The 24,337-nt window shown below is 39.9% G+C and overlaps 1 protein-coding gene across 1 annotated transcript in view; it reads left to right on the top strand.

Annotated features, from left to right (window-relative positions):
- Positions 1–15,557: 15,557 nt before the first annotated feature.
- The window catches only part of LOC148367015 (ephrin type-A receptor 6-like), a 97,758-nt gene continuing 88,978 nt past the window's right edge, over positions 15,558–24,337 (top strand). The window contains exons 1-2 of the mRNA XM_088333803.1: positions 15,558–15,853; positions 15,959–16,079. Coding sequence (XP_088189929.1) covers positions 15,998–16,079 — 82 coding nt within the window. The 5' untranslated portion in view covers positions 15,558–15,853; positions 15,959–15,997. The remainder of the gene's footprint in view (positions 15,854–15,958; positions 16,080–24,337) is intronic.

Raw genomic sequence — 24,337 nt, 5'->3', positions numbered from 1 at the left:
CATGTTTGTTAACTACGGCAATCATGCAGTGAATATGTGCATGCCAACGCTCATCTTATATCAGTAGTAAATGTTCTGTTTGCATTAAGTCTGCCTGTCAGTGTTGTCAGCTGATTTTACATGATTACAAAGAAAGAAAAATAGCTGTTAAATCAACCTATGCTATCACCTTTTCTAAGGGTAGGACGTTTCGGCAGAAAACTGGCTTAGACAAAGCGCTGGTGTGACGTGGAAAGGTTTGTTTTTGTCGTAGCCCACCTTCCTAGTATTAAAGTGATTGTCATTCACTTACGCAGCACATTCTTGAAACCATATAGCCTTGTTTGGTGCCATGTGCCTGGAATATTCTGGAATAAAAATCTAAAAATTGCATAGCTCCAGGGCTTGTTTTACCAGTCACAAATGAACAATGATCAGGCAAAGAAAGCGAAGTCATTCCTCCTCATTTTGGTGACCCAACGTGATGGAAATTTTGTCCTAACTTGATCTAATTGTAAGTTAAGAGGACAGTATCCTCTGAATTGATTGATTGTGTCTGTCTACTGAAGTTAAGAGGAGGGAGCACGTTCAGTTTCTTGCTATTTTTTGTCCATGTACCTGAAGATCATCCATTTTTTTCCCAATATATACACAAGATAATAATGATAAAGTGAATATAAATATGTGCGTTTTGTCAACTTTTTTCAGGAAAGGTAAGGGGGAAAACACGAAAAACATGCGTGTAAATGAGAGACAATGTTTTAAATGTTTTAAATATCTCATTGTATTCAAAATATTTTCTTTTTTATAATCTGTGATTACATTGCAAATCAAATCTGACATAACAGATCATTTTGTTCATTTTATGCATGATTTTTTTTCTTACTTTACGAGAAAATGAATAAAATATGTTCACTTATTTTAAAATCAAATTTTAAGTGTTTTCCCTCGGTTGAATATATTTTAAAATTGCTTCTCTAGTAAAATAAGAAAAATAACATTTGTAGTCAAAATGTTTTTTTATTTTACTTTCATTTTGAAACAGCCGAGGAGCAATTTATTTAATGTTTTTCTCTACTATATTTATGGAAAAAAAATTCTGTCTTGTTAATTTTTTTTCGTTCACAGGAATTTCTAAATAAAAACTTATTGTAGTAAATACCATCAGAATTTTTCTAACTTATGATTCTTCTCGTAAGTTTACAGCAAAAAATAGCAAACCAACAGGATTATTTTGCTCATAACCGTAATCTTTGTCTTTTTTTACAGTAATAATTTTTATAAGGGAAAGTGCTTAAAATTGTATTTTATATATTCAACATTGTTTTAGCTACATTTTTTGAAATATTCAGATATAAAAATACCTAAATTTGAAATATTTTTAACCAAATCGTAATTTTATTCATTTTCCTATTACAATCACATTGAGAATCCATAAAGTAAACTAAAATATCTGTTATTACTGATTTTGTACATTGTAACCACGGATTGTACAGCATATATTATAATGTTGAATAAACCATGAATTTAAAGTATTTAAATGCAAAAGTGTTCCATCCACGAACACACTTCTCAAGTTTTGAAGGTCATTCATCCTTTCATATCCTATAATCACACAAAGTCTTTAACATCCTACTGGGCAATTTGGACACAGCGTCGAGCCAAATCTTTAACGGCAAATCTGGGCCGACTTCCTGCCACCAGGATCGATGTACAAACAACAGGTCTTCGTATCTGCTGGAAAAGCCTGACCGGGCTTTAAAACAAAAGCAATCAGCTCAGTGGGACTCTTTATGTGGGGTCCTTCGGAAAGCCCGCGTGTCACCTTGCCGCTTCCGTCCTTTTGTTCAGAACTGAGTCTGATAAATTTGGAGTATAAGGATATTTTTGGGGAAACGCTTACACATCCTGATGGGCTAGGGCTTAGCTTAGGGGTCGGCAACCCAAAATGTTGAAGGATTGGACCAAACAACAAATTCGTATGGAGCCACAACGAATTAAAGGCCTTTTATAAGCCTTATAATGAATGCAACACCTACCGTATGTATCTATAATAGCCGTATTAGCCTACTATCAAAGTGACTAAGTTGAATGCAACGGATCCTGTTGAGAAGTAAGCTCATTACAATAACGATGAATTCCAGTATGTTTCATTGCAATGCAATAAAGGAATCAAATTTGTGTTGTCATTTTTATTTTGATGATTCAAAAACCAACAACAAAATGGACGGTCTATAGTTTGCCCCATATTTGAAGAGTGCAATGAAACACGGCATGCATTTATGAAAAATAAAATAAACCAGCAACCATTTGAAAAGGTAAAGTAAATAAAAATCAAACTAACACAGTTTTAGTTTGATTTCATTGCAGAGGTTAAACAAGTCAGTGCATGGGTAAAATGCAGCAGCATACTCTTCTCTCTTTCTTTTGATACCAAACCAACACATCCATCTTTGGGCCTGAGCAACAAAATACAAATGATATTCCTAAGTGTCATTCCAAACATATACCGACAAAAAATGAAAACTGCATTTACTTAATACGAACAGCTACTTTGTTAATAAAAAAGTGCCTCTGAGAGATATGTATTCCAACCCGTTTGATGTGACTGTGTTGCAATTAATGAGCATTATGGCATTGAAATTGTGATGCTCCACTTTAAAAGAGGCGGAGCTGGGCGCTCCCCTCAGCTCTAACACAGGAAACACGGGAGGGAATGGAAAACAAGCATAGGAGAGATCGCCAAAGTGGTTGAAATGTAAGATTTATTCAACAAATGTTTACGCTATTGGAAAAAAGCTCTCCTGTTGCCGACGCCTGAGATAAGCAGACATTTTTATTTTTATTCAGCAGTCTTAGTAATGTATGACAACTGTTTTTTTCTATTGATAACCGAGTAAATTCTACTTCTGTAGACGATACCGATAGATATGAAAATAGTTCACTTCTAAATATTATACAAATGCCGCAATATTGAATGGCACACGTGTATTAGCTCTGAAAAATGTATCGCTCTTTCTTAACAACTGGCATTATCTTAGTTGTACACGTTAGAAGCTATAATAGAATACAATGGATAAATACAGATCATTTTTGTTCCATCGCTTTTATAAATGTCAAACTGTTTTATGTCACGGTTGCCCATGGCGCCAAATTGGCCCCGCTCGTTTCGCGCCAGCTGCGGCTCGTTTACTGATTGGCTTCCCACCTATTTAAGCTCAGTGCTCTCACTCACCCTTTGTCGAGGAAACTCTGCCCCCGCAAAACATGTGTTTTGACTCTGTCCAGTTTTCTGCTTGTGTTTCCTGTCCAGTATCGTTCCCATCTATATGGTCCTGTTTAACATCGAACTCCAGTTTCGTTCCCAGCTATTTTGTTCGTTTTGATATCGATCTCCAGTGTCGTTTCCGTCTATCTCGTACTGCTTGTTATCGGACTCCAGTCTCCAGTGCCTGATATCAATCCTGTCTGTCCAGTCCTGTCTGGTATCGACCCCATCCGTCCGATATCCGCTCGTGCAATTGGTATCGATCTCATCTGCCTCTGGCTTCCTGTCGTTCCACGCCAGCCTGCTGCCTTACGTCTTCTGCCCAGCACTGGCCGAATTACTGGGGTTTGGGTTAACGTGCATGACTTCCCCATTTCTCGTAAAATAAAGCTTGTGTGAGAAACGTCTGGGTCCTCCTCCTGTTCCGGTTCTTGACAGTTTTAAGGAAATGCCTTTTCCTATTAAAGAAGATAAAGAGAATAATGTGGCACATATTACTACATTGAAATCTAGGTGTGAATGGAGATTTTCCACTGATGACTCAACAAGCCTGTAAGTATGAATATATCATATAAAAGAAAATCCCAAAATAAAACCCTGTAAATGTTAATTGTGACCTTTACATTTTTTGAGGAAACAGAAACACCACCCGAGTGAAAGGTAGAGTAAAAGATTTTTTTTGTCTTTTACATTTTAATGAGAACAGTGAAGATGCCAAATTTTACCTCTTGCTGTGAGTCAAAACAAAGATCATTACTGCTTGAATAAATGTGCCTTGTTTTTGCACTAACTGACGAGTTTAAACAGGTTTAAGCTGTGGCGCAGGTGGTGTCAAGTACCGTAACATTTTACCTCTTGCTGTGTTTTGAAACAAAAATTATTAAAAGGTCCCTACCTTTTGTGACAAGCTAAAAGCTGGTCTAAGTGGTGGCGCGGGTTGCTTAAAACATCCTACTATATAAAGGTCTAAGTTGTGGTGCAGGTGGTGTAAATTATCATAAGATTTGACCTCTTGCTGTGAGTCAAAACAAAGATCATAATTGCATGAATAAACCTTCCTATCTTATTGGACAAGCTCAAAGTTAGTCTTTGTTGTGGCACGTGTGCCTTTTTTTGCACTTACCGAAGAGCTTGAACAGATCTAAGTTTTGGGGAAAGTGGCGTAAAGTATTGTGTCATAATCAGGTCTAAGTTGTGGTGCAGGTGGTTTTAAGTATCGTAAAATTATACCTTTTTATGTGAGTTATAACAAAGATCATTATTGCCTGAATAAGCCTCCCAACTTTTTCGGTCAATCATAAAGCTGGTTCAAATTGTAGCGCATGTGGGGTAAAGTATCAAAACACCTGCATTTTAAAACTCAAGTTTTAAACCCTTGTTGGAAACCCAACCACCACCTTAAAATCCTAATTTAAAGCGGCAACCCTATTTTAAAACGCTTGTTCTAACCCTAAAAATGCTTTAAAACTCTATTGTTGAGCTGAAAATCAATTTCCGAACTCAAATTAGAACCGCTATGAATGCGTTAAAACAATAATATAAAGTCAAAAACCCTTGTTTGAAACCCCAGCTGAAAACTCATCAAACACTCTAAAACCCTACTCTTGAGCTGAAACACTAGTTGGAAACCTAAATCATGTTTTAAAACTGGTTTGAAACCCTATAAACGTGTTAAACACTAATTTGAGGCAGACACTCTAATTTGAAACCCTATTTGAAAACCTAGACACGCTTTAAAAGCCTTGGTTGCTCCTAAAACTATAAATTGATATCCTATTTGGAAACCCTAAAAAACGATTTAAAACGTTAGTTGGAAACCGTGGTTCAAAACATTAAATTTGCTTTGAAACACTAGAAACCCTAGTTAAAAATCCTAGTTAAAACTTTAAAAACACTTAGTGTCAATCGGAAATTCTAGTTCAAAACCTTGAAACATCATTAGCATTCATTCAATGGCCACCAAAGCTATCCACTCTGATGGAAGTAAATCCACTTTATCAGGTAATGAATCCATAATGAACTTAACCCTAGCTCTTCTCTTCGTTTCACTCGCACATAAAGTGAGACATTTTCCTTTTCTATCACTCTCCATTAATAAAAGACAATGATTTCACTCATCTTCCGTGGAGTTGCACCCATCCTTTCCTCGTCCTTCTTCTTCCCTTGGCCAGTCTGACTCCGCCTCCTTGCGTGTCTTCGCTCTTCTGCATGGCCGCTTCCATGTCAGCCCTTAATTGTGTTTTGATGTTCCTCCAATTGAGCTTCACTTTAGACAGCCAAAATAGAAAAGACGTTTGCCCGGGTGAGGCCTACTTTGCCCTCCGCCTTCACTTCCTTTGAACTACTCTTTTAAATATTTCTATTCTTGTACATCTATCTACCTAGCTACATACCTACAGTACCTATTTCATCTCCCTTCCCCATCCATGCATATATTTATTCTTACCTCCCCCATCCATGCTTTAATCCATTCCACCCTCTATCCACCTTTCGCCCCCTTTCTCACTCCATCCATGCATCTATCCATCTATCCCTCCAACCACTCCTCTCTTTCTTGCTCTCTCTCTCTCTCTCTCTCTCTCTCTCTCTCTCTCTCTCTCTCTCTCTCTAACCATGAATCATCCATCTATTCATCCCCCTCTCTCACTTTATTTATACATCATCTATCTATCCATCTGTCCTTCCATTCCTTCCTTCATCTATGCTTCACTCCTTCCTCCTTTTTTCCATCCATCCATTCATTCAACACCTCCTTCCTCACTCCATCATGCACCCATCCATCTATCACTCATCCATGCATGCATACATATATCTATACCATTCCTCTCTCCTTTCATGCATCAATCCATTGTCTCCTCTATCCATCCAACACCTTCTCTCTCACTCCATCCGTGCATCTATCCCTTTAACATTGCATGCATCCATCCATCCCTCCATCCATCCTTTCAATGATCCATTCATACATGCATGCATATGTCCAGTTATTCCTCCCTCGGTCCATGCATCAGTCGTTTCCTCCATCCATTCACCCATCCAACATTCGCCCGTCTGTACATACATACATACATACATTCCTCTCTCCATCCATCCATCCATTCCTCCCTCCATCTATCCATCCTTCTGAATAACCCACAGCCAAAAGAGTGACATAGAGCTGTATCATCAACAATGTACGATGAGACCAAAGTCCTTTATTACCACCAGGGATGCGTGTCACATGTAATCAGTGTGACATAGAAGACACACTTCCACACACACACACACACACACACGCTCTCACACACAATCTCTCTCACACACAGTTTGTCCCGACACTCAACTAAGCCCAGTTCAGAGCGTAAATATTTGCGCTGTGCAAGATGGAGACAGGCTCCTCACCTCAGCACTTTGCCACCAAATCATGAAATATTCAGAACCCGAGTGAGAGAGGGCCAAAAAGAGCAAGCAAGAGGGAGAAAGAGTTCATCTCCGACGAAATAAGATGGACTGAGGGTAAAAAGTGTGCGGGGAGGTGCTACGGCACCGCGGCAGAGGATCTGAGGGAAAGGAGTGAGTTGTTTGCGGAAAGGGAAGAAAGGAGAAGACGTAAGGAAGGTGCTGAGGGAGGCAGGAAAGTGAGAGAAGAAGACACAGTGAGGGCAACCAGGAAAAAGGAGCGTGGCTCTTTTAATAGAGATATCGACCGACAGTCCTCTGGAAGTCATCTATTTGGATACCGACAGACCCAAAATAGTACTGTTTGTAAATAACAACATATTTTTTTCCTTGATAAATGGAATTTGTTGATTTATTTTCCAACTTCAGGTTCTTAAGTATAAAATCAGCCACTGGAGGGCAGTTCATATGAGTATCAGCAACTTTGACAAAAACAAATTAAAATATTGTTAAGTTGTGTATTTATTTCTTCATTTTATTAATTTTTTTAAATTTATTTACCGTATTTTCACAACCATAAGGCGCAAATGAAAGTATCCGATTTTATTCAAATTTTAAGGCACACCCTATCGTGCAGTGTGCCCTGTGTGCTGAGGACACAATTAAGCTTCTGTTCATACTGCAGAGCTTAATGCTCAAATCTGATATTTTTAGAGATTTTTCACACTTACAGCTAAATGCGACTTGTATGCGATCACCTGTAACTTTTGACGAATACCAGAGGCTGAATAGACTTGTCCCCCCAAATATTAATAAAATCTAAAACATCACCTTTCCTCCATTGAATGTTTTTTGTGTTTTCGTCCGCCATGACGTGTTAATTTGGAAACCGGGCAGCTGCAAGAGAATTGAAGATTGAAGAATCGCAAGTGTAAAAAATTGATTTTGAAGTCAAAGTCTTAGTATTATTGTCATAATGTATAATTATAGCATTGGTGGAAAAAAAATAAATTTCTTATCTGCTGAATAAAAAATCTCGCTCTTTTCCTCGATAATAACGTATTCATACCTTCAAAGTTATTTTACAAGTTATTATACCCCCCGGTACTCAGCACAGGGGTGTGTAGTCAGCCCAGCCCTTTTTACCCTATATACTCACGACTGTTCTGCCATCCATCCCACAGATACAGTTTTTTAATTCTCGGACGACACTACAGTGGTGGTTATCATTTCAGGCAACAATGAGACCCAATACAGGTAGGAGATATAACAGATCTCACAGTGGTGTTCAGTAAACAACCTGATGCTGAACAATAAGAAGAGCAAGGAGGTCATCATGGAGTTCAGGAGGTTCAGAGAAACTGACCACGCCCCCCTCCTCCTGGGTGGATAGGTGGTGGAGCGGGTGGAAAACATCAAATTCCTGGGTCTCCACATCACATCAGATCTCTCCTGGTCTACCAACACCTGCTGCCTGGTGGAGGTAGGCTCTACAAATAATATTTTTTCTCAGGAAACGTAAACGGGCTTGTCTTTTCCCTCGGCTGCTCCTCAACTTTTACTGAGCAACAATGGAGAGCATACTCTCCCACAACGCGATCATGTGGTATGGCAGCTGCACAGCATAGAAGAGGAAATAACTGGCATCGGTTGTTAGGACTGTTCGGGGTATCGCAGGCCACCCCCTTCCTAACTTGGAATCCATATATGCAGGCCGAGTCAAGAGGAGAGCAAAAGCCATCGCCACCAGCTACCCGAGCCAGACCCTGTACCGTTTCCATCAAGAAAGCGGTATTGGAACTTCCGCGCCTTATCTCACAGACTGGGAGACAGTTTTTTTTCCGAGATCTGTAAGGTCGATTATGCATATTTCAACTTCCATCAAAAACACTGTACACCGAGGCTGCAAAATGTCAATGTCATTTTATGTTAAAGGCAATAAAAACAATCTTGAAAGCTTTTCATTGATCGGATAACATCGGCACAATTGAACAAGAGGAAGAAAAATATTTTTTCTGAAGTCACTCAGTAGTGATGAGTTTACACACCAGTTAACACAACAAGCACTGTGGGTTGACATTTGTCTAATTTGTGATTCTATTTGCGAGCGCAGTTTGAAAACGCAAACGCTGGCGCTCAACTTTTTGTGTCTTGGAGATGTCTCGCACGGCTTATGAATTGCTCAATTACGGCTAAGCTGTCTGTCAACAACAGAAATGATGAAAAACATGTTCCGCAATTGCAGGTGCAGCAGCTCATGTAGCATCGGCGGAGTTGATTGCAAACCAAAAGGTATGACATAGTTTTAGGGAGCTTATGTAAAGAAAGATTGGGAACAGCTGTGATTTTTTAATGAAGTAGAGAAGTTCTGTGTTCACCTACAGAAGGTCAAAAGGTCACAGAACCCACGAATCAAGTTTGACCTTTTGCGACTGAAAGACCCACAGGTGGTCGAGAGCTTCTAGGCCTTCATTTGGGGAAGTTTGCCCCTTTGCTCACCTTAGATGTTTATTTGGCTTTCATGGAAGGCGTATGACAGAGTTGATAGAGAGGCGTTGTCACAGGTGATGGTAATGTCTGGAGTGGGTGGAAAGTTGTTGGAAGCATTGAAAAGTTTTAATGTGAACAGCAGAGCATGTGTAAGAGTAGGGAGTGGGACAGGTGAGTGGTTACCTGTGTTGACTGGTGTGATACAGGGGTGTGTGATGTCACCATGGCTGTTTAATGTGTAAATGGATGGTGTGGCGAGAGAGGTGAATGCAAGAGTATTTGGCAGAGGTGTAGAGATGTTGGATAACAGTGGAACAGTGTGTCAGGTAACTCAGTTGTTGTTTGCAGATGACAGCGCCTGTGGCTGATTCTGAGGAAACATTGAGAAGGTTGGTCATGAAGTTTGTAAGAATGTGTGTTAGGCATTAGTTAAGTGTGAATGTTGGGAAGAGTAAGGTGATGAAGTGTTTACGTGATGGAGTGGGCATGGCGTTAGAAGTAAGGTTGCATGGACAGGTGCTGGAAGAAGTTGAAAGCTTTAAGGTACTTGGGTTGTGATGTGGCCGCTGTTGGTGGAATGGAGTGCGAGGTATTGCACAGAGTGAATCAAGGAAGCAAGGTTTTGGGTGCTCTGAGGAGAGTGATAAGCAACAAGAGTATGGAGTACGTTAAGAGGGGACTGTATGAAAGTGTGACTGTGCCGACTGTGTTGTATGGTGCAGAGACATGGAGCCTGAATGCAGATTTGAGAAGGAAATTAAATGTTTTTGAGATGAAGTGTTTGAGGAGTATGTTGGGAGTGACAAGATTGGATGGATTGAGAAATTAAATTGTGAGAGAGAACTGGAGTAGTAGTGGAACTGAGCAAGCGTGTGGATAAAGAGAGTACTCGGTTGGTTTGGTCACATGGAGAGGATGGATGAGGAGCGAATGTTGAAGAGGATCTACAGAGCAGAAGTAAATGGAAGGAGATCAAGAAGAAAGGCCGTGATTGACGTTGATGTATGGTGTGATGAGTGCACTGCAGAAAAGAGGTCTAAATATAGTGGAAGATAGAGCTCTTGTTGGTGAGTGGAGAGGTGTTAGTGGGATGTTTAGACATGCTCTAAGGGATGGGCAGGGCACCTGTATGATGCAGCAGGGGTAAACCAGTGAAAGCTGTTGGGCCCTGCTGTTAAACAGAAGAGTGTGTTGTGTCACCCTGACCTGAGTGACATGGCTGCTTTCTTGTGTCCCTTTTCATCTGGAGGGACGAAAGCATGACCAACTTGGGTGCCGAAATGCTTAACTTGTTTGGGTGTTTGGGCATTTGGGTTGGCCAGGGTCCCAAAAAATGATGTGTGTGTTTTTTGCTACTTTTCCCCTTTTTTAATTTTCTTTGTTTTTGTATGTGATTGTCCCTCTCGAGGGATATGACCAGGGTAGATAGATAGAATTTTATCTTTCGTCCAAAACCGAAAATGCACTTTTGGTCCTGTTTGGGATAAAAAATGGCTGTGTATCCCAACTATATGTTGGTTTTAATCGCAGTTTGAAATAAATCTACATTAACCCACAAAACCAGAGACTTCACAGATGATCACCACAATTCACTGCACATATCATATCTCAGGTAAGTTGCCTTGCTGTGAGGAAATGAACCAATCCACTCAGACATCGGCTCAACCTTTTTAGAGAAAAAAACATTGAATCAAATGGCAACGGCATGGAGTTATGCGACACAGCGGGGACTAAATGGGTCAAAATTGACCACTTAAGCACCGAACCACATGTTAATAGCCTCTCAAACAGCAGGAAGGCTAGAGTGAGGATTGAGATGTTTTACTCAACCAAACTTCTGGGTAAAACCTATCCAAATTCCAGTGGCATGTGGTGAGGTTCTTGTCTGGTGAGTCACAGTCAGATTTACTACAAATGAACATACATCTTGTTCATCATTTGATTGGCAGAGAAAATGAATAATAAATAACCTGTAGTATAGAAAACAAAGTATTGTCTTATGCCAACTTGAAAAATAAGTCTATGCACTGCTCCTTTTGAAAAAATAAAATAAAAATAGGTAATCCTCCGCTATAAAAAAGAGTCCATGCAACAAGAAAAAACTTGCTAGATGGCTTGACCTACTGGTAGCTTGATAATACTATCACTAATTACAGTGCATCCGGAAAGTATTCACAGCGCTTCACTTATTCCACATTTTGTTATGTTACAGCCTCATTCCAAATTGTATTAATTTAATCTCTTATCTCAAAATTCTACACAAAATACTCCATTATGACAATGTGAAAAAGTTTTTTTTTTTTTTTTTACTTTTTTTGAATTTATTAAAAATAGAAAACTAAGAAATCACATTTACAGAAGTATTCACAGCCTTTGCTTAATACTTTGTTGATCCACCTTTGGCAGCAAATACAGCCTCAAGTCTTTTTGAATATGATCCCACAATTTAGCACACCTATCTTTAGGCAGTTTTGCCCATTCTTCTTTGCATTAAGTCTCAAGCTCAATCAGGTTGGATGGGAGACGTTTTGTGCACAGCCATTTTCAGATCTCTCCAGAGATGTTCGATCAGATTCAAGTCTGGACTCTGGCTGGGCCACTGCAGGACATTAACTGAGTGGTTCTGAAGCCAATCTTTTGAGATCTTGGCTGTGTGCTTTGGGTCGTTGTCCTGCTGAAAAATGAACCCTCGCCCCAACTTGAGGTCAAGAGCGCTCTGGAGCAAGTTTTTCCATCCAGGATATCTCTTTATATTGCTGCATTCATTTTTCCTTCTATCCTGACTAGTCTGCCAGTTCCTGCTGCTGAAAAACATCCCCACAGCATGATGCTGCCACCACCATGCTTCACTGTAGGGATGGCCTGGTGATGAGCGGTGCCTGGTTTCCTCCAAACATGGCGCCTGGCATTTACACCAAAGAGTTCAGTCTTTGTCTCATCAGACCAGAGAATTTTGTTTCTCATGGTCTGAGAGTCATTCAGGTGCTTTTTGGCAAATTCCAGGCGGGCTTCCATGTTCCTTTTACTAAGGAGTGGCTTTCGTCTGGCCAGTCTACCATACAGGCCTGATTGGTGGATTGCTGCAGAGATGGTTGTCCTTCTGGAAGGCTCTCCTCTCTCCACAGAGGAACGCTGGAGCTCTGACAGAGTGACCATCGGGTTCTTGATCACCTCCCTGACTAGGGCCCTTCTTCCCCGATCGCTCAGTTTAGAAGGCCGGCCAGCTCCTGGTGGTTCCAAATGTCTTCCATTTATGAATAATGGAGGCCACTGTGCTCATTGGGACCTTCAAAGCAGCAGAATTTTTTCTGTATCCTTCCCCAGATTTGTGCCTCAAGACAATCCTGTCTCTCAGGTCTACAGACAGTTCTTTTGACTTCATGCTTGGTGTTTGTGCTCTGACATGCACACTCAACTGTGGGACCTTATATAGACAGGTGTGTGCCTTTCCAAATTATGTCCAATCAACTGAATTTACTGCAGGTGGACTCCAATTAAGCTGTAGAAAGATCTCAAGGATGATCAGTGGAAAAAAGATGCACCTGAGCTCAATTTTGAGCTTCATGACAAAGGCTGTGAATACTTATGTAAATGTGATTTCTTAGTTTTCTATTTTTAATAAATTAAAAAAAAGTATAAAAAAAAAACTTTTTCACATTGTCATAATGGAGTATTTTGTGTAGAATTTTGAGATAAGAGATTAAATTAATACAATTTGGAATGAGGCTGTAACATAACAAAATGTAGAAAAAGTGAAGCGCTGTGAATACTTTCCGGATGCACTGTATATTGGGGCTGAGGTGTGTGCTAAATCAGAATCCTTAGTCTCACCAACGTCCTCTGCTACGAGGAAAGAGAATTGCATGCTTAACTTTGCATTGGCATACTCTGAACACAGTCATTTGTGACATACTAACTGTATTGATAATACACATAATGTGAAAATTCAGCAATTTTCAAAAATAAATTCCAACAATTGTGAAGATAAATGAGATAGAACTTCAACACTAAATACATATTCCAACTTTATATTTTTATTTTATTTCATGTAACTATTATGGGATCAAATCAAATCGAGCTACCAGCCCTCAGGTGCAGAGTTTGCATGTTCTCCCTGTGCTTGTGTGGGTTTCTTCCGGGCATCCAGTTTCCTCCTATATTCCAAAAACATGCATGGCAGGTTAATTGGCCGGACCAAATTTCCCCTAGGTGTGAACAAGCGAGTGTTCCTAAATGTGTGCCCTGCGACTGGCCGAAGATAGCTGGGATGGGCTCCAGCACCCCCCGCGAGCCTACTGTGGATAAGCGGAACAGATAATGGATGGATGGATGACCATTATGACAGATGAGGCCCTTCTTCACCTGCCTCTCCGTGCACTGTCGATGATGTCTTAAAAACACGTCAAGGGTAATATGTAAATACTTCTTAAATTACATTATTAAGACTGAAAATGAATGATAAAAAACATAAATGCTGTTTTGAAATAAAGCCGTAATTGTAATAGCGTAAGCTAACTCATTATTTTTGCAACCGTTACAGTGCCATTACCATTACAGACATTAAAAAGTGGTGCGTTAATTTGGCTACAGAATGCCAACCGTGGAGTGTCCCTGAACCTCCGACGCTGTATTCAGTGCCACGTTTTTCTGCTCTCCTTCGAGTTGTCTTTTCGGATCACGTCACCATTCAAAATAGCAACGTGACTATAGTTAGAGCGATTACGAATATAGTAGTCTATATGAATTTTAGACATGATTTATTTATCATCCATCCATTATCTGCACAGCTTATCCTCACTAGGGTGCTGGAGCCTATCCCAGCTATCTTCGGGCGGTGGGCAGGGGACACCCTGAACTGGTTGCCAGCCAGTCGCAGGGCACACAGAGACAGACAACTCACTCATTCACATCTATAGGGAGAATTTGGACCGGCCGATTAACCTGACAGGCATGATTTAGGGGTGTGGGAGGAAACCGGAGCACCCGGAGGAAACCCACGTAAGCACGGAGAGAACATGCAAAATCTGTACAGTAAGGTTGGTAGCTGGTTTTGAACCCATTACCTCAGAACTGTGCCGCATTCAGCTGTCGTGCCGCCCCTTGCCAATACAGTAAAAGCCAATATGATGTAAGCCAATTACCCAAGTTTTTAATGAGATTAAAAAAAACAGCTTAGCTACTGTTGTGATTTCGAGGAAAAGAGCGAGATAAGACGCGAGATAGTTACAGTGTTAGGATAAAAATATTAAAAATGTACCGTTTACCAAATTGTTCGAATTAGTTATCTTGACTCCATTAACCAAACATAACCTTCATTCACCTAACAATGCATGCTCGTTTCTTTTTGTAAAAAGACAAACAAGAGACCGGCATTTCCACACGGGGGAAGATTTAATTTCTTAAACAAATTAACGAAGTGAACTTCATCGAATTAGCAGAATTAGTGTCGCTCGACTTTTTGTCGAGTCTTCTCTCTCCATTGTCCTTCTCGATCTTCTGAAGTTCTTCTCTCGACCCACGTCTCTCTGCCAGCTGGTGTGCCGGCTCCTCCCATGGCCGGGACAGGAACGCCCCCTCGCCTCGATGTCTGAAATGGTCAAAACATCCCTGAGCGTTTCCACGTCATCAGGGCTTTGTTCTCGAAACATCGCCTGCCGTCCCCCGTCATCAGGGCCCCTCGGCGTCATCGGATATGCTGATTATCTTATCAGCCCTTGTCCCAGTTCTCGTTGTTTCTGTAAACATCATTCTTCACAAGGTTGCATTGACCTCGCCCCACAGCTCAGCCCGTGAATATCTTTTGCATTTAAATGTAATTTGTATTTGATCGTACAAAATCCCTTATAGTCAAATGTATAAAATCCTTCAATAGGTACGGACAGAACGACAGGCAGGCAGCACGGCGGCGCAGTGGTTAGCGCATGTACGGCACAGTACTAAGGTCTTGGGAACCTCCTGTGTGGGTTCAAATCCAGCTACCAGACTTCCTGTGTGGAGTTTGTATGTTCTCCCCGTGCTTGCGTGGGTTTCCTCCGGGCACTCCGGTTTCCTCCCACCTTCCAAAGACGTGCATTTCAGGTGGATTGGCCGGTCCAAATTGTCCCTAGGTGTGAATGAGCGAGCGAGTTGTCTGTCCCTGTGTGCCCTGCGATTGGCTGGCAACCAGTTCAGTGTGTCCCCTGCCCACTGCCCGATGATTGCTGGAATGGGCTCCAGCACCCCGCGACCCTACTGAGGATAAGCGGTGCAGCTAATGAGATGAGAACGACAGGCAGACATGACGTGAGATTAAAGTAAGATTTTTTTTTTTTTAAATTACATTTAATCTACCTTTTGCTTTTAATTCTGAAGAGAGAGCGACAAACGAAGCAGGAGAGAGAGAGAGAGAGAGAGAGAGAGAGAGAGAGAGAGAGAGAGAGAGACAGACAGGTAGACACGCGGGAGGACAGAACTTCAGACAGAGAGCAAGAGAGACGCGCGCGTACATCGGGACCTTCTTCATTGTTCCCTCTTTTTCTTTCTTTTTCGTTCGTCTTCTGGAGCATCTCGTTCGGACAACACACGCTTCTCTTCCCCAAAAAGTTTTCCAGTGAACACGACTCTTAACCAGCCTTATATTTCGGAAGTTGCTCCGTCTAACTACTGTTATATTGATTAATTTATTTTATTCGCGCGCAATGGCACCGCTCATCAACCAGTTGTTAGCTAACCTCGACGAGGAGCTAAAGACGTCCAAATAACGTAAGAAAAACTACTTGGCGACGACTTTGCGTCAAACCTTTGGATGTCAAAAGAATTCTCGTTTTTTTTCATGTTAGAAAAAAACTCTGGCTTTTGTTTTTGGAGGGTCTCCGTGACGGCTCCGAGCGCCTGGACCGGTCCAAGATGTTCGACTGTTGGAAATATTGCTTGGTTCTGGTTCTGCTCGCTAAAAGTAACCTGGCCGAACCAGGAGTCTCGAATGAAGGTGAGCGTCTCTGAATTACGTTAAATATTGAATACAAAATTCAATGGATTTCGTTTTACCCCAACAAACTGAGACGAATTGAGTTCAGTTAAGATGTTTCGATATAATATTCCAAAAAATACTATTTGTTGTTATACAATTACAATGAGGCTATTGGTTACAATTAATCATGATTTATGTTTCCCTTTACACTCCTAATCTAAAAATGTATGCATCTTGTATTTAGGTGTAGCTCAATATATAGATGAAGTAGTTAAAATACATTTTAACTGTAGAAGAATTCTGCAAAAAGTATGAATATAATTCATTTGGAAAAATAATCTTACAAGTTGATGTTAAGATGTATTTATTCAACAGGGACAGTGGACAAACATATACATGTCAAGTGAACAAAAATCCTTCAAAAATCCTTATTTGATAAGTGCAACCTGTCAAACCTGAGTGATTAAAATGTGGACATGTAAAGTATTTTTAAAACTTATTTCTTTGGTGAGTTTATTAAAGAATGGTTAAAGAATAAATGTTAGTGTTATTAGAGTTAAATGTACTACATAAACTGATTAATAAAAAACTACAACTTAAACTGTTTTGTTTCGACATCATTTTCTTGATTTGTAGCGCCCTTTATTCTCATCCTCATGTAATCAGAACAATATAATACAAGAAAAAAATCAGTGTTTAATGAAAAATGTGTTCATTTCTGAATAGGATCATGTTTCCAAAAAATCATATATTTATGCAAACCATGTTTAGCTACATGCTAATTTTAATATATAGTCCCTTAGAGGAACACACAAAAAGAACAAAAAAGAGAAACGGCGACCGCAAAGTTATTCATAATTAATCAAATATAGATCCAAACAAAATCCAGAGCTAATACAATCCCGTATACAACAATCTAAAAATATATCCCATGTAAATATTAATAAAATTCAATAAAAACAATGTACTGTACCTTATTCTGTTCATTGTTGTCAACATTTTATTATTTTTCTACTTTCACAAGATTACAATCAAATCGAGACCCAAAATATTGACTTTCACAACAAAATCAGAACAAAAAAACCCTGTAAACGGCAAAGTCAGAGCTTATCCTTTTACTTCCCCATCCCCTTTTATTATTTTCCACTATCTTTCAGTTTTCCCTTTGTAAGATATTTAACTCTTACCATATAGGCAGAACATTCTGCTTATTTTCCAGTTCCAAGACATTGAAGTTTACTCTTAAAATTAGTAAACACCTGGTTGATTATCGTATGTATTTCTTCGCATCTTGGTAGAGAATATTTCTTTAAAAAGGCGCAAAAAACACTACCATTGGCTTTATAAGATACATTTTAAGGATGTTTTTTAAATGAAAGAACCAAGATACAATATCTTAAAATGAGCCAAAACAGACTTCAAATGCGCAAAATATTTTGCCATGGTAGTTAGATTTTGCAGTTCACATTTTAACAATTCACTGCTTACCTTAATGTAGAAAAAGCCTCCAAAACAATTGATTGGCTTAATCTACTCATCTACTTCCTTTTATTATTATTTTTTTTCAATGCTACATAAAATATTCTGTTGTTCCTCTGGGTTAAATGTTGAAAAACGCAATGACTTTTTACCACCTTTGTGCCAATTTGGTTAATATCAGACTGATCGGCTTACAAAGTCTTGGATGAATCCCTCACTGGCTTGATTTCACCTCTAAAAATGTACCGATAATATAATTTGTGCCGTTTTTGGAAATAACTTGCTAGATGGATTGACAATATTTCAGATACAAGGTTCATACTGGTGCTTAAAAGCCCTGAGAATGCTTACATTTTAATATTGTGTTTTCCAAGACTGGAAAGTATCTGTAAATGCTTGAAACTGTTGCCATGTTTCTCAACAAGTCTGCTTAAGAATGAGGCCGACACTGCTATCTGGTGGCTTCATTTTGCTATAGCACTTCTTGCTCCCTTGTGATTAACGGCAGCTGGATTTATTTTGTATGGCATTGTCTTTTGAAGCGTCAGTGCTCCCTATGGGTCGCGCCCAAAAGGACAGGTGCATGCTACACCTAAACAGGGCACGATGAAAAGTGTATTACTGCAAGGATTACGGATCAATTATCAACATATATATTGGGCCATGCAAATAAATTAAGGTAGCGTTTTCCAGTAGTAAATTGTAATGAGAAGAACTTCCTACGACTGAAAATGTAAATTTCATATTACCGTAATTGTACCACTTTTAGGCTATTAAAAATATTTACACACGTATTTTTCAGATCCACATAGAGATTGACGATTTACTCAAGATCTAAAAATCATGTCTTCGTAAATGCGGACACAAGATTAAAAATTACAGATATATTTGAATATTGCAAGTAGAAGTTGAAGTTTAAAAAATAGTTTTAATTTTCATCCATCACTTCTCTTCCCTTTGCATCCACCCACTAACTCTAATATACCAGCCCAAAATGTCACACCAAACATAAATAAAATGTCATTCTTTTTCTTTACATGTTCTGTATCTGGAGTATAAGGTGCACTAGAAAAACCCAAATTGCTAACACATTTGAAAGTGCGCCTTAAGCTTTGCACACAGAAAAATATGGTGGATAAAATTGTAAAAGCAATATAATTGAATAATACTGCATACGGTAAATGTTCTGCCTTGAGAAACATAAAGTGGTCTTCTTTGGTTTGCATGTTAAATGTAGACTCATGAATTTGGCATTTTAACCTATCATCAAAAGGATTCTTAATAACTAAAATGCAACAACAATATTTTTTTGCCTTTATCTAATTTTCAGGGCTCTTGTCAATTTCTTTTGAGATTTTTTTAATCCAATAGTTTATATTTTTTGATAGTGCATCCTTATGTTACATAAATAAATGTAAAAATGTTTGGTTCACAATCAGTTGTGCCAATGTGAGGTCACAGTTCTGCCTTTGAGAAACATATAGAGTTTTCCTGCAGCGCCCTCTTTTGGTTATCAAGTTCATTGTTGCTAAACGGGGAAAAAAGAAAAACACAGAACATGAATGCTCATTGTAAATTCTATTTTGTTGTTGCATGTTGTTCACTAGCTGTCAAGCTGGATAAAAAAGGCCTACTTTGGAGTTAAGACCGTACGGTAACCATTTATGAATAAATTAAATCGTTTTAGTGGCGAAACCAGATGTCATAATGTTCATTTATGTTCTATTATATACATTATGTTGATTAAAATGTATTTATTTATTGTTTATGCAACCCTACCTCGTACTGTAGTTTAAATTCCATGTGCCTTATAGCCCAGTGTGCCTTACACATATTGAAAAATCCATATATCAGAAAAGACAATTTTTTGGGAGGGTGCGCCTTACAATCCGGTGCACCTATAAGTGCGAAAATATTGTAAAGTTATGTTAATTACTCATACAAACATATATTGCACTTAAGTCGTACAGTACTTACAATGTACTATTCTGTTGTTTCAGGGTTTTTATCTAGGCTACCAGGGGTTTGGAACTTATTAGCCAATTACCATAGGTTTCTATCCCCTGCCATACGTCAAATTCACCTTAAGAACGCACCTCAAAATAGATTAATGGCATATCTCTGGGGTTTACTAATTTTTTGGCAATGATTTGCTAAAGGGAATTATAGAATTAGCAGCTATCATAATAACGACTTATAGGTTGATAAAAAATTACCACTTCACACTGGGGCAGTGGTCAGTTTAATATCCACGGTCGAAAATGTTGATGTTCCTGATACATGTTTTGAAAGAGGACAGCTCCTTTTACTTTCCAAATGTCAGAGTCTCCTTTGCTTCAGCACTTGAGTGCGTGCGTGGAGTTTTCCCTACAGGATGCATGTCTGACTGGCGGTGCTCGAGAAGCCGTTGAAGGGGAGGGGAGACATATGGAAGGGGAGACTTGAAAAAACTACAACGTGAGGAGGAATGAGGAAGGAATATTAAGGAGGGGAAATGTTTATTACAGATCAGTCCATAACTAGAGTAACTGATAAGTGCATTGCTGCTATCATTAGAGAATAGAAAGTAACACATTTATTTGTGCAGCCTAGGCTAAAATAACATAACGTAGCCTAACATTACATATTCTAACATAACATACTGTAGCCTAGCTTTACATAACAAACTGTAGCTTGGCTTAACATAATATACTGTAGCCTAGCCTAACATAACATACTGTAGCTAGCCTAAACTGACATACTGTAGCCTAACCTAAAATTATGCTGCGGCGTAGCATAACATCGCGTTATTTAGAATAACCTAGCAAATTTAACAAAACCTATCCTTGCATAACATTACATAGCCTAGACTTGCATTACATAACATAGCATAGTCTTGCATGACATAACGTAGTCTAGCATAACATAACATAGCATAACAACGTACATTAGTCCAACATAACCTAACATAACATAGCTTCACCTAACATAACATAACGTAGCTTAACATAACGTAATCTAACATAAAATAACATACTGTAGCCTATCTTAACATCATACTGTAGCCTAGCTTAACATAACACACTGTAGCTAACATAGTTTAACATTAGCCTAACATAACTTAACATAACAGCCTAACATAACAAAGCCGAGCCTAACATATTTTAGCATAGCCTTACATCCATCCATCTATCCATCCATTATCTTCTGCTTATCCAGGGTCAGGTCGCGGTCGCAGCATCCTCAGCAGGGAAGCCTAGATTTCCCTATCCCCAGCCACCTCATCCAGCTCCGATAGGATCCCGAGGCATTCCAACGCCAGCTTAGAGATGTAGTCTCTCCGGCGTGTCCTGGGTCATCCCCAAGGCCTCGAAAACCTTAGTAGGCAGGCGTCCATGAAGCATTCTTATCAGACACCCGAGCCACCACTGATAGCTCTTCTCAATGCGCAGGAGCAGCAGCTTTACATTGGGTTCCTCTCGGCTAACCAAGCTTCCCACCCTATCTCTAAGGGAGAGCCCAGCCAACTTGCTCAGGAAACTCCAGGATCCTGATCTTTCGGTCATGACCCACAGTTCTTGACCATAGGTGAGAAGAGGAACGTAGATCAACTGTGAAATCGAGAGCTTTGCCTTTTCACGTGAGCGTTGAAGTCCCCCAGCAGTATGAGCTAGTGCCCAAAAGGTGCGCTCTTAAGCACACCCTCCAAGGACTCCAAAAAGATTGGGAACACTAAATTCTGTACTGCTGTTTGCTGCGTAAGCACAGACAACAGTCAGGTCCTGTTCCCTTACACAAAGTCGGAGGGAGGCTACCCTCTCGTCTAGCGGGGTGAATCCCAACGTACAGGTGCAGAGCCGTGGAGGAACTAGTATGTCCTTCGCTTCCTGCCACGGGTAACTTCTGAGTGGAAGAGAGTCCATCCACTCTCGTGAGGACTGTTACCTAAGCCCAAGCCGTGTGTGAAGGTGCGTCTGACCATATCTAGTAGGGCTGTCATGGTTAGGAATTTCTGGAGACGATTCATTGTCACACAAAAAAAATCACGATTGATGAATTAATTTTTTCCCCGCTGCATTATATGCTACTACAATAACATGAGCTTAATATTACATATACAACATATTAAAGAAGAACTTTAACCTAATCCTGGGTGCAGGTTTTTAGCCTGTTAGGTTAAAACCTTTTGAAGAACAATGCACAGGTGAGATAACATATCTTAAGGTCTTTCACTCACCTTTTCAGTAATAAAGTGTAAAATTGAACAAATTGCGAAAATGAGGTGCAGTTAGACTAATATGTCATAATTGCTGCAGCTCTAATATCTACTCAGAACCTCTCAACCTCCCACCCTTACATTAGAAAAGTGAAATTTAATGTCCCAAAAGCCACCTTTTGAAACCGGGGATTGGTGCACCAAAGTCCCCTCCTTTTGCTGCTGCTCGGCTCTCTACACACCCGACCTGGCAGGTGGTGAGCCGATGGGAAGGGGGACCCTCGTTGTTCCATTACGCTGTGCCTGGCCGGACCCTGTGGGTGTAGGCCCGGCCACCAGACTCCACCTCAAGGCCTGGCTCCAGAGAGGGTCCCAGTAACCCGTGTCCGGCGAGGGAAATCATGTACCAATTTTCTTTTTCACCTGCGCTTCGTCTGGCCCCTCACCTAGGACCAATTTGTCATGGGTGACCCTACCAGTGGCTTGAAGTCCCCTGACAAGATAGCTCTTAGCAGATCGCGGAGGAGATTGCCTAACATAACATAATTTAACACAGACTAGAAAAACATAACAGGTTAATGTAGCCTAAGATAACATAACATAAGGTTGGCTAACATAACAAAGGATGTCTGTCTGTCTGTCTGACTTTCTGTCTGTCTGTCTGTCTGTCTGTCATAGGTAAGGTACTGTATAGTGAAATATACACTTAACCTAGTTGTAAAAATATCAAGATGCTTTTGGTCGCCCCTTGGCGTGAGTTGATGTTAGCAGGGGTTCTCCCCGTGTTGAAAAATATATTAATGAAGCCATCACTGGAGTGCCAATTTTGACAACCGTTTCGGCCTGCTTAGCTTCTGTGGAGTATTCTTGACATCTGTTCACATTGCAAAGGGCTTTGCATCACTCTTGCAAAGTCGGTTGCATGATCTAAAGCCAGGAAAAAAGTACACAAAAGTGAAAGTGAAAGCAGGCCAGATTCCAAACATAAGCAGAAATGTCATGTGAATGCGTGCTTTGGAGAATTTTTAAATAGGGTTTTTCACACTCAGAATTGTTTGAATCAGTGTTTCCCAACTGTTGGGTGGGGATCCAAAAGTGTGTCATGGACCTTTTTTCAATGGGTCTTGGGCCTTGGCTGAGTACTCTGCTTTTGTCTAGAGTGAGTTATGCTGTGCTATAAATGTGCCCTGGGGCATGAAAAACCAAATTTTGGTATTTTGTGAGGACTTGTTGTTAAGGGGTTCTGTTGACTTGGTCATTTTGTAAATAGTTCGCATGCTGAAAAAAGTGCGAGTACTCCAGCCTAAAGACTAATACAGTATTTTCATCTTCTTAAGACACACATATAAGTCTCAGATTTCTTTCAAACTGTAGGGCGCGCCCAATTGAGAAGTGATCCCTGTCTCTCAAGCAGAGCAGCAGATGAAGACCAGCTAGGTGGCCTTAGAGATAGGTGCCCGCTTCTGAGAATGGGAGGTCACAGGTTTGAGGCTTGGCTGAGTCAAGACTTACAAAATGTTACACATTTTTGGGTGAAATCCAATGTTTTTGTGAGATCATTCACATTTTTAACTAAATGTAACCCCTGTGACTTAGTTGTCAATTGTTGGATTGCTATCATATACCGCTTGCGTGGTAACAGAAGCATGACATCACACGCAATGGATTGTTTGTGGAAGTGCTCATAGATGCTAACGCCAAAACGTTTCTAGCAATTTCAAAGTTGTTGTTTTACCAGAGGCGGAAGAAAGTCGTGCCCCCAAATATAATTTAAATCCAAACCCTCACTTTCTGTGTTTTTGTCCGCCATGGTCTGCTGATTTTTACACTACGCGGAAAAACATGGAAACCGAGCAACCGTGAGAGAATCGAAGTTTAATGAATCAAAGGTTTGCAAGTTTTAGGAAGCTAAAAAACGAATTCTGAAAGTTTTCATCTGTGTGTTTCAATACTTAAATAAACCACAACCAAACACAGTTTGGCTCCCACTGCTTTCTTATTTTATCCGCACCCTCGTATGCTTTTCTGTTTGGTTGGGAGGCGGTCGTGCGGCACTGGATGAACCAGTGCGCTGTATGAGTTGATGAATACAGAGATAAAACTAGCTACAGAGAGTGCACCTTCTAACACGGTGCGCCTTATGGGCGTGAAAAAAAATGGTATTCATGGGCGATTCAAAAAATCACAATTAATGTGTCTGAACATTCTAACGTTCATTGTGCAAAAAGAATTTGAGAAGAATCCTCAATAAATTTGAAAATAATTAGATGATACTCATTTTTTGTTGTTAATAGATCATTTTGACCAGGTCATTTTGTATGATCATATGCTAAAAAGCTGTCACAACAGCCACTCAAGTGGGACAATCTTTATTGGTATTAACTGTCTGTGTAGAACAAAGGAAATTGAACATTCATCATATCAAAGTGGAGAGAAGCCACATAATGAATTCTCAATCCTGAGTCGTGACCAGAGACCTCAACTGCAGATAATCATACTCATTCGTTATCAACCTAGTGTCCTCGGTGCATTGCAGATTTTTTCTATTCATCTGTTCTGTGGATTTTGGCGCACATCGCCGAATTTCTGCGTCACTTTAAGA

Source organism: Urocampus carinirostris, chromosome 4 (assembly GCF_059441175.1).
Source record: "Urocampus carinirostris isolate Australia breed hairy pipefish chromosome 4, RoL_Ucar_1.0, whole genome shotgun sequence".
Taxonomy (NCBI): domain Eukaryota; kingdom Metazoa; phylum Chordata; class Actinopteri; order Syngnathiformes; family Syngnathidae; genus Urocampus; species Urocampus carinirostris.
This window is presented reverse-complemented; position numbering and strand designations above follow the sequence as displayed.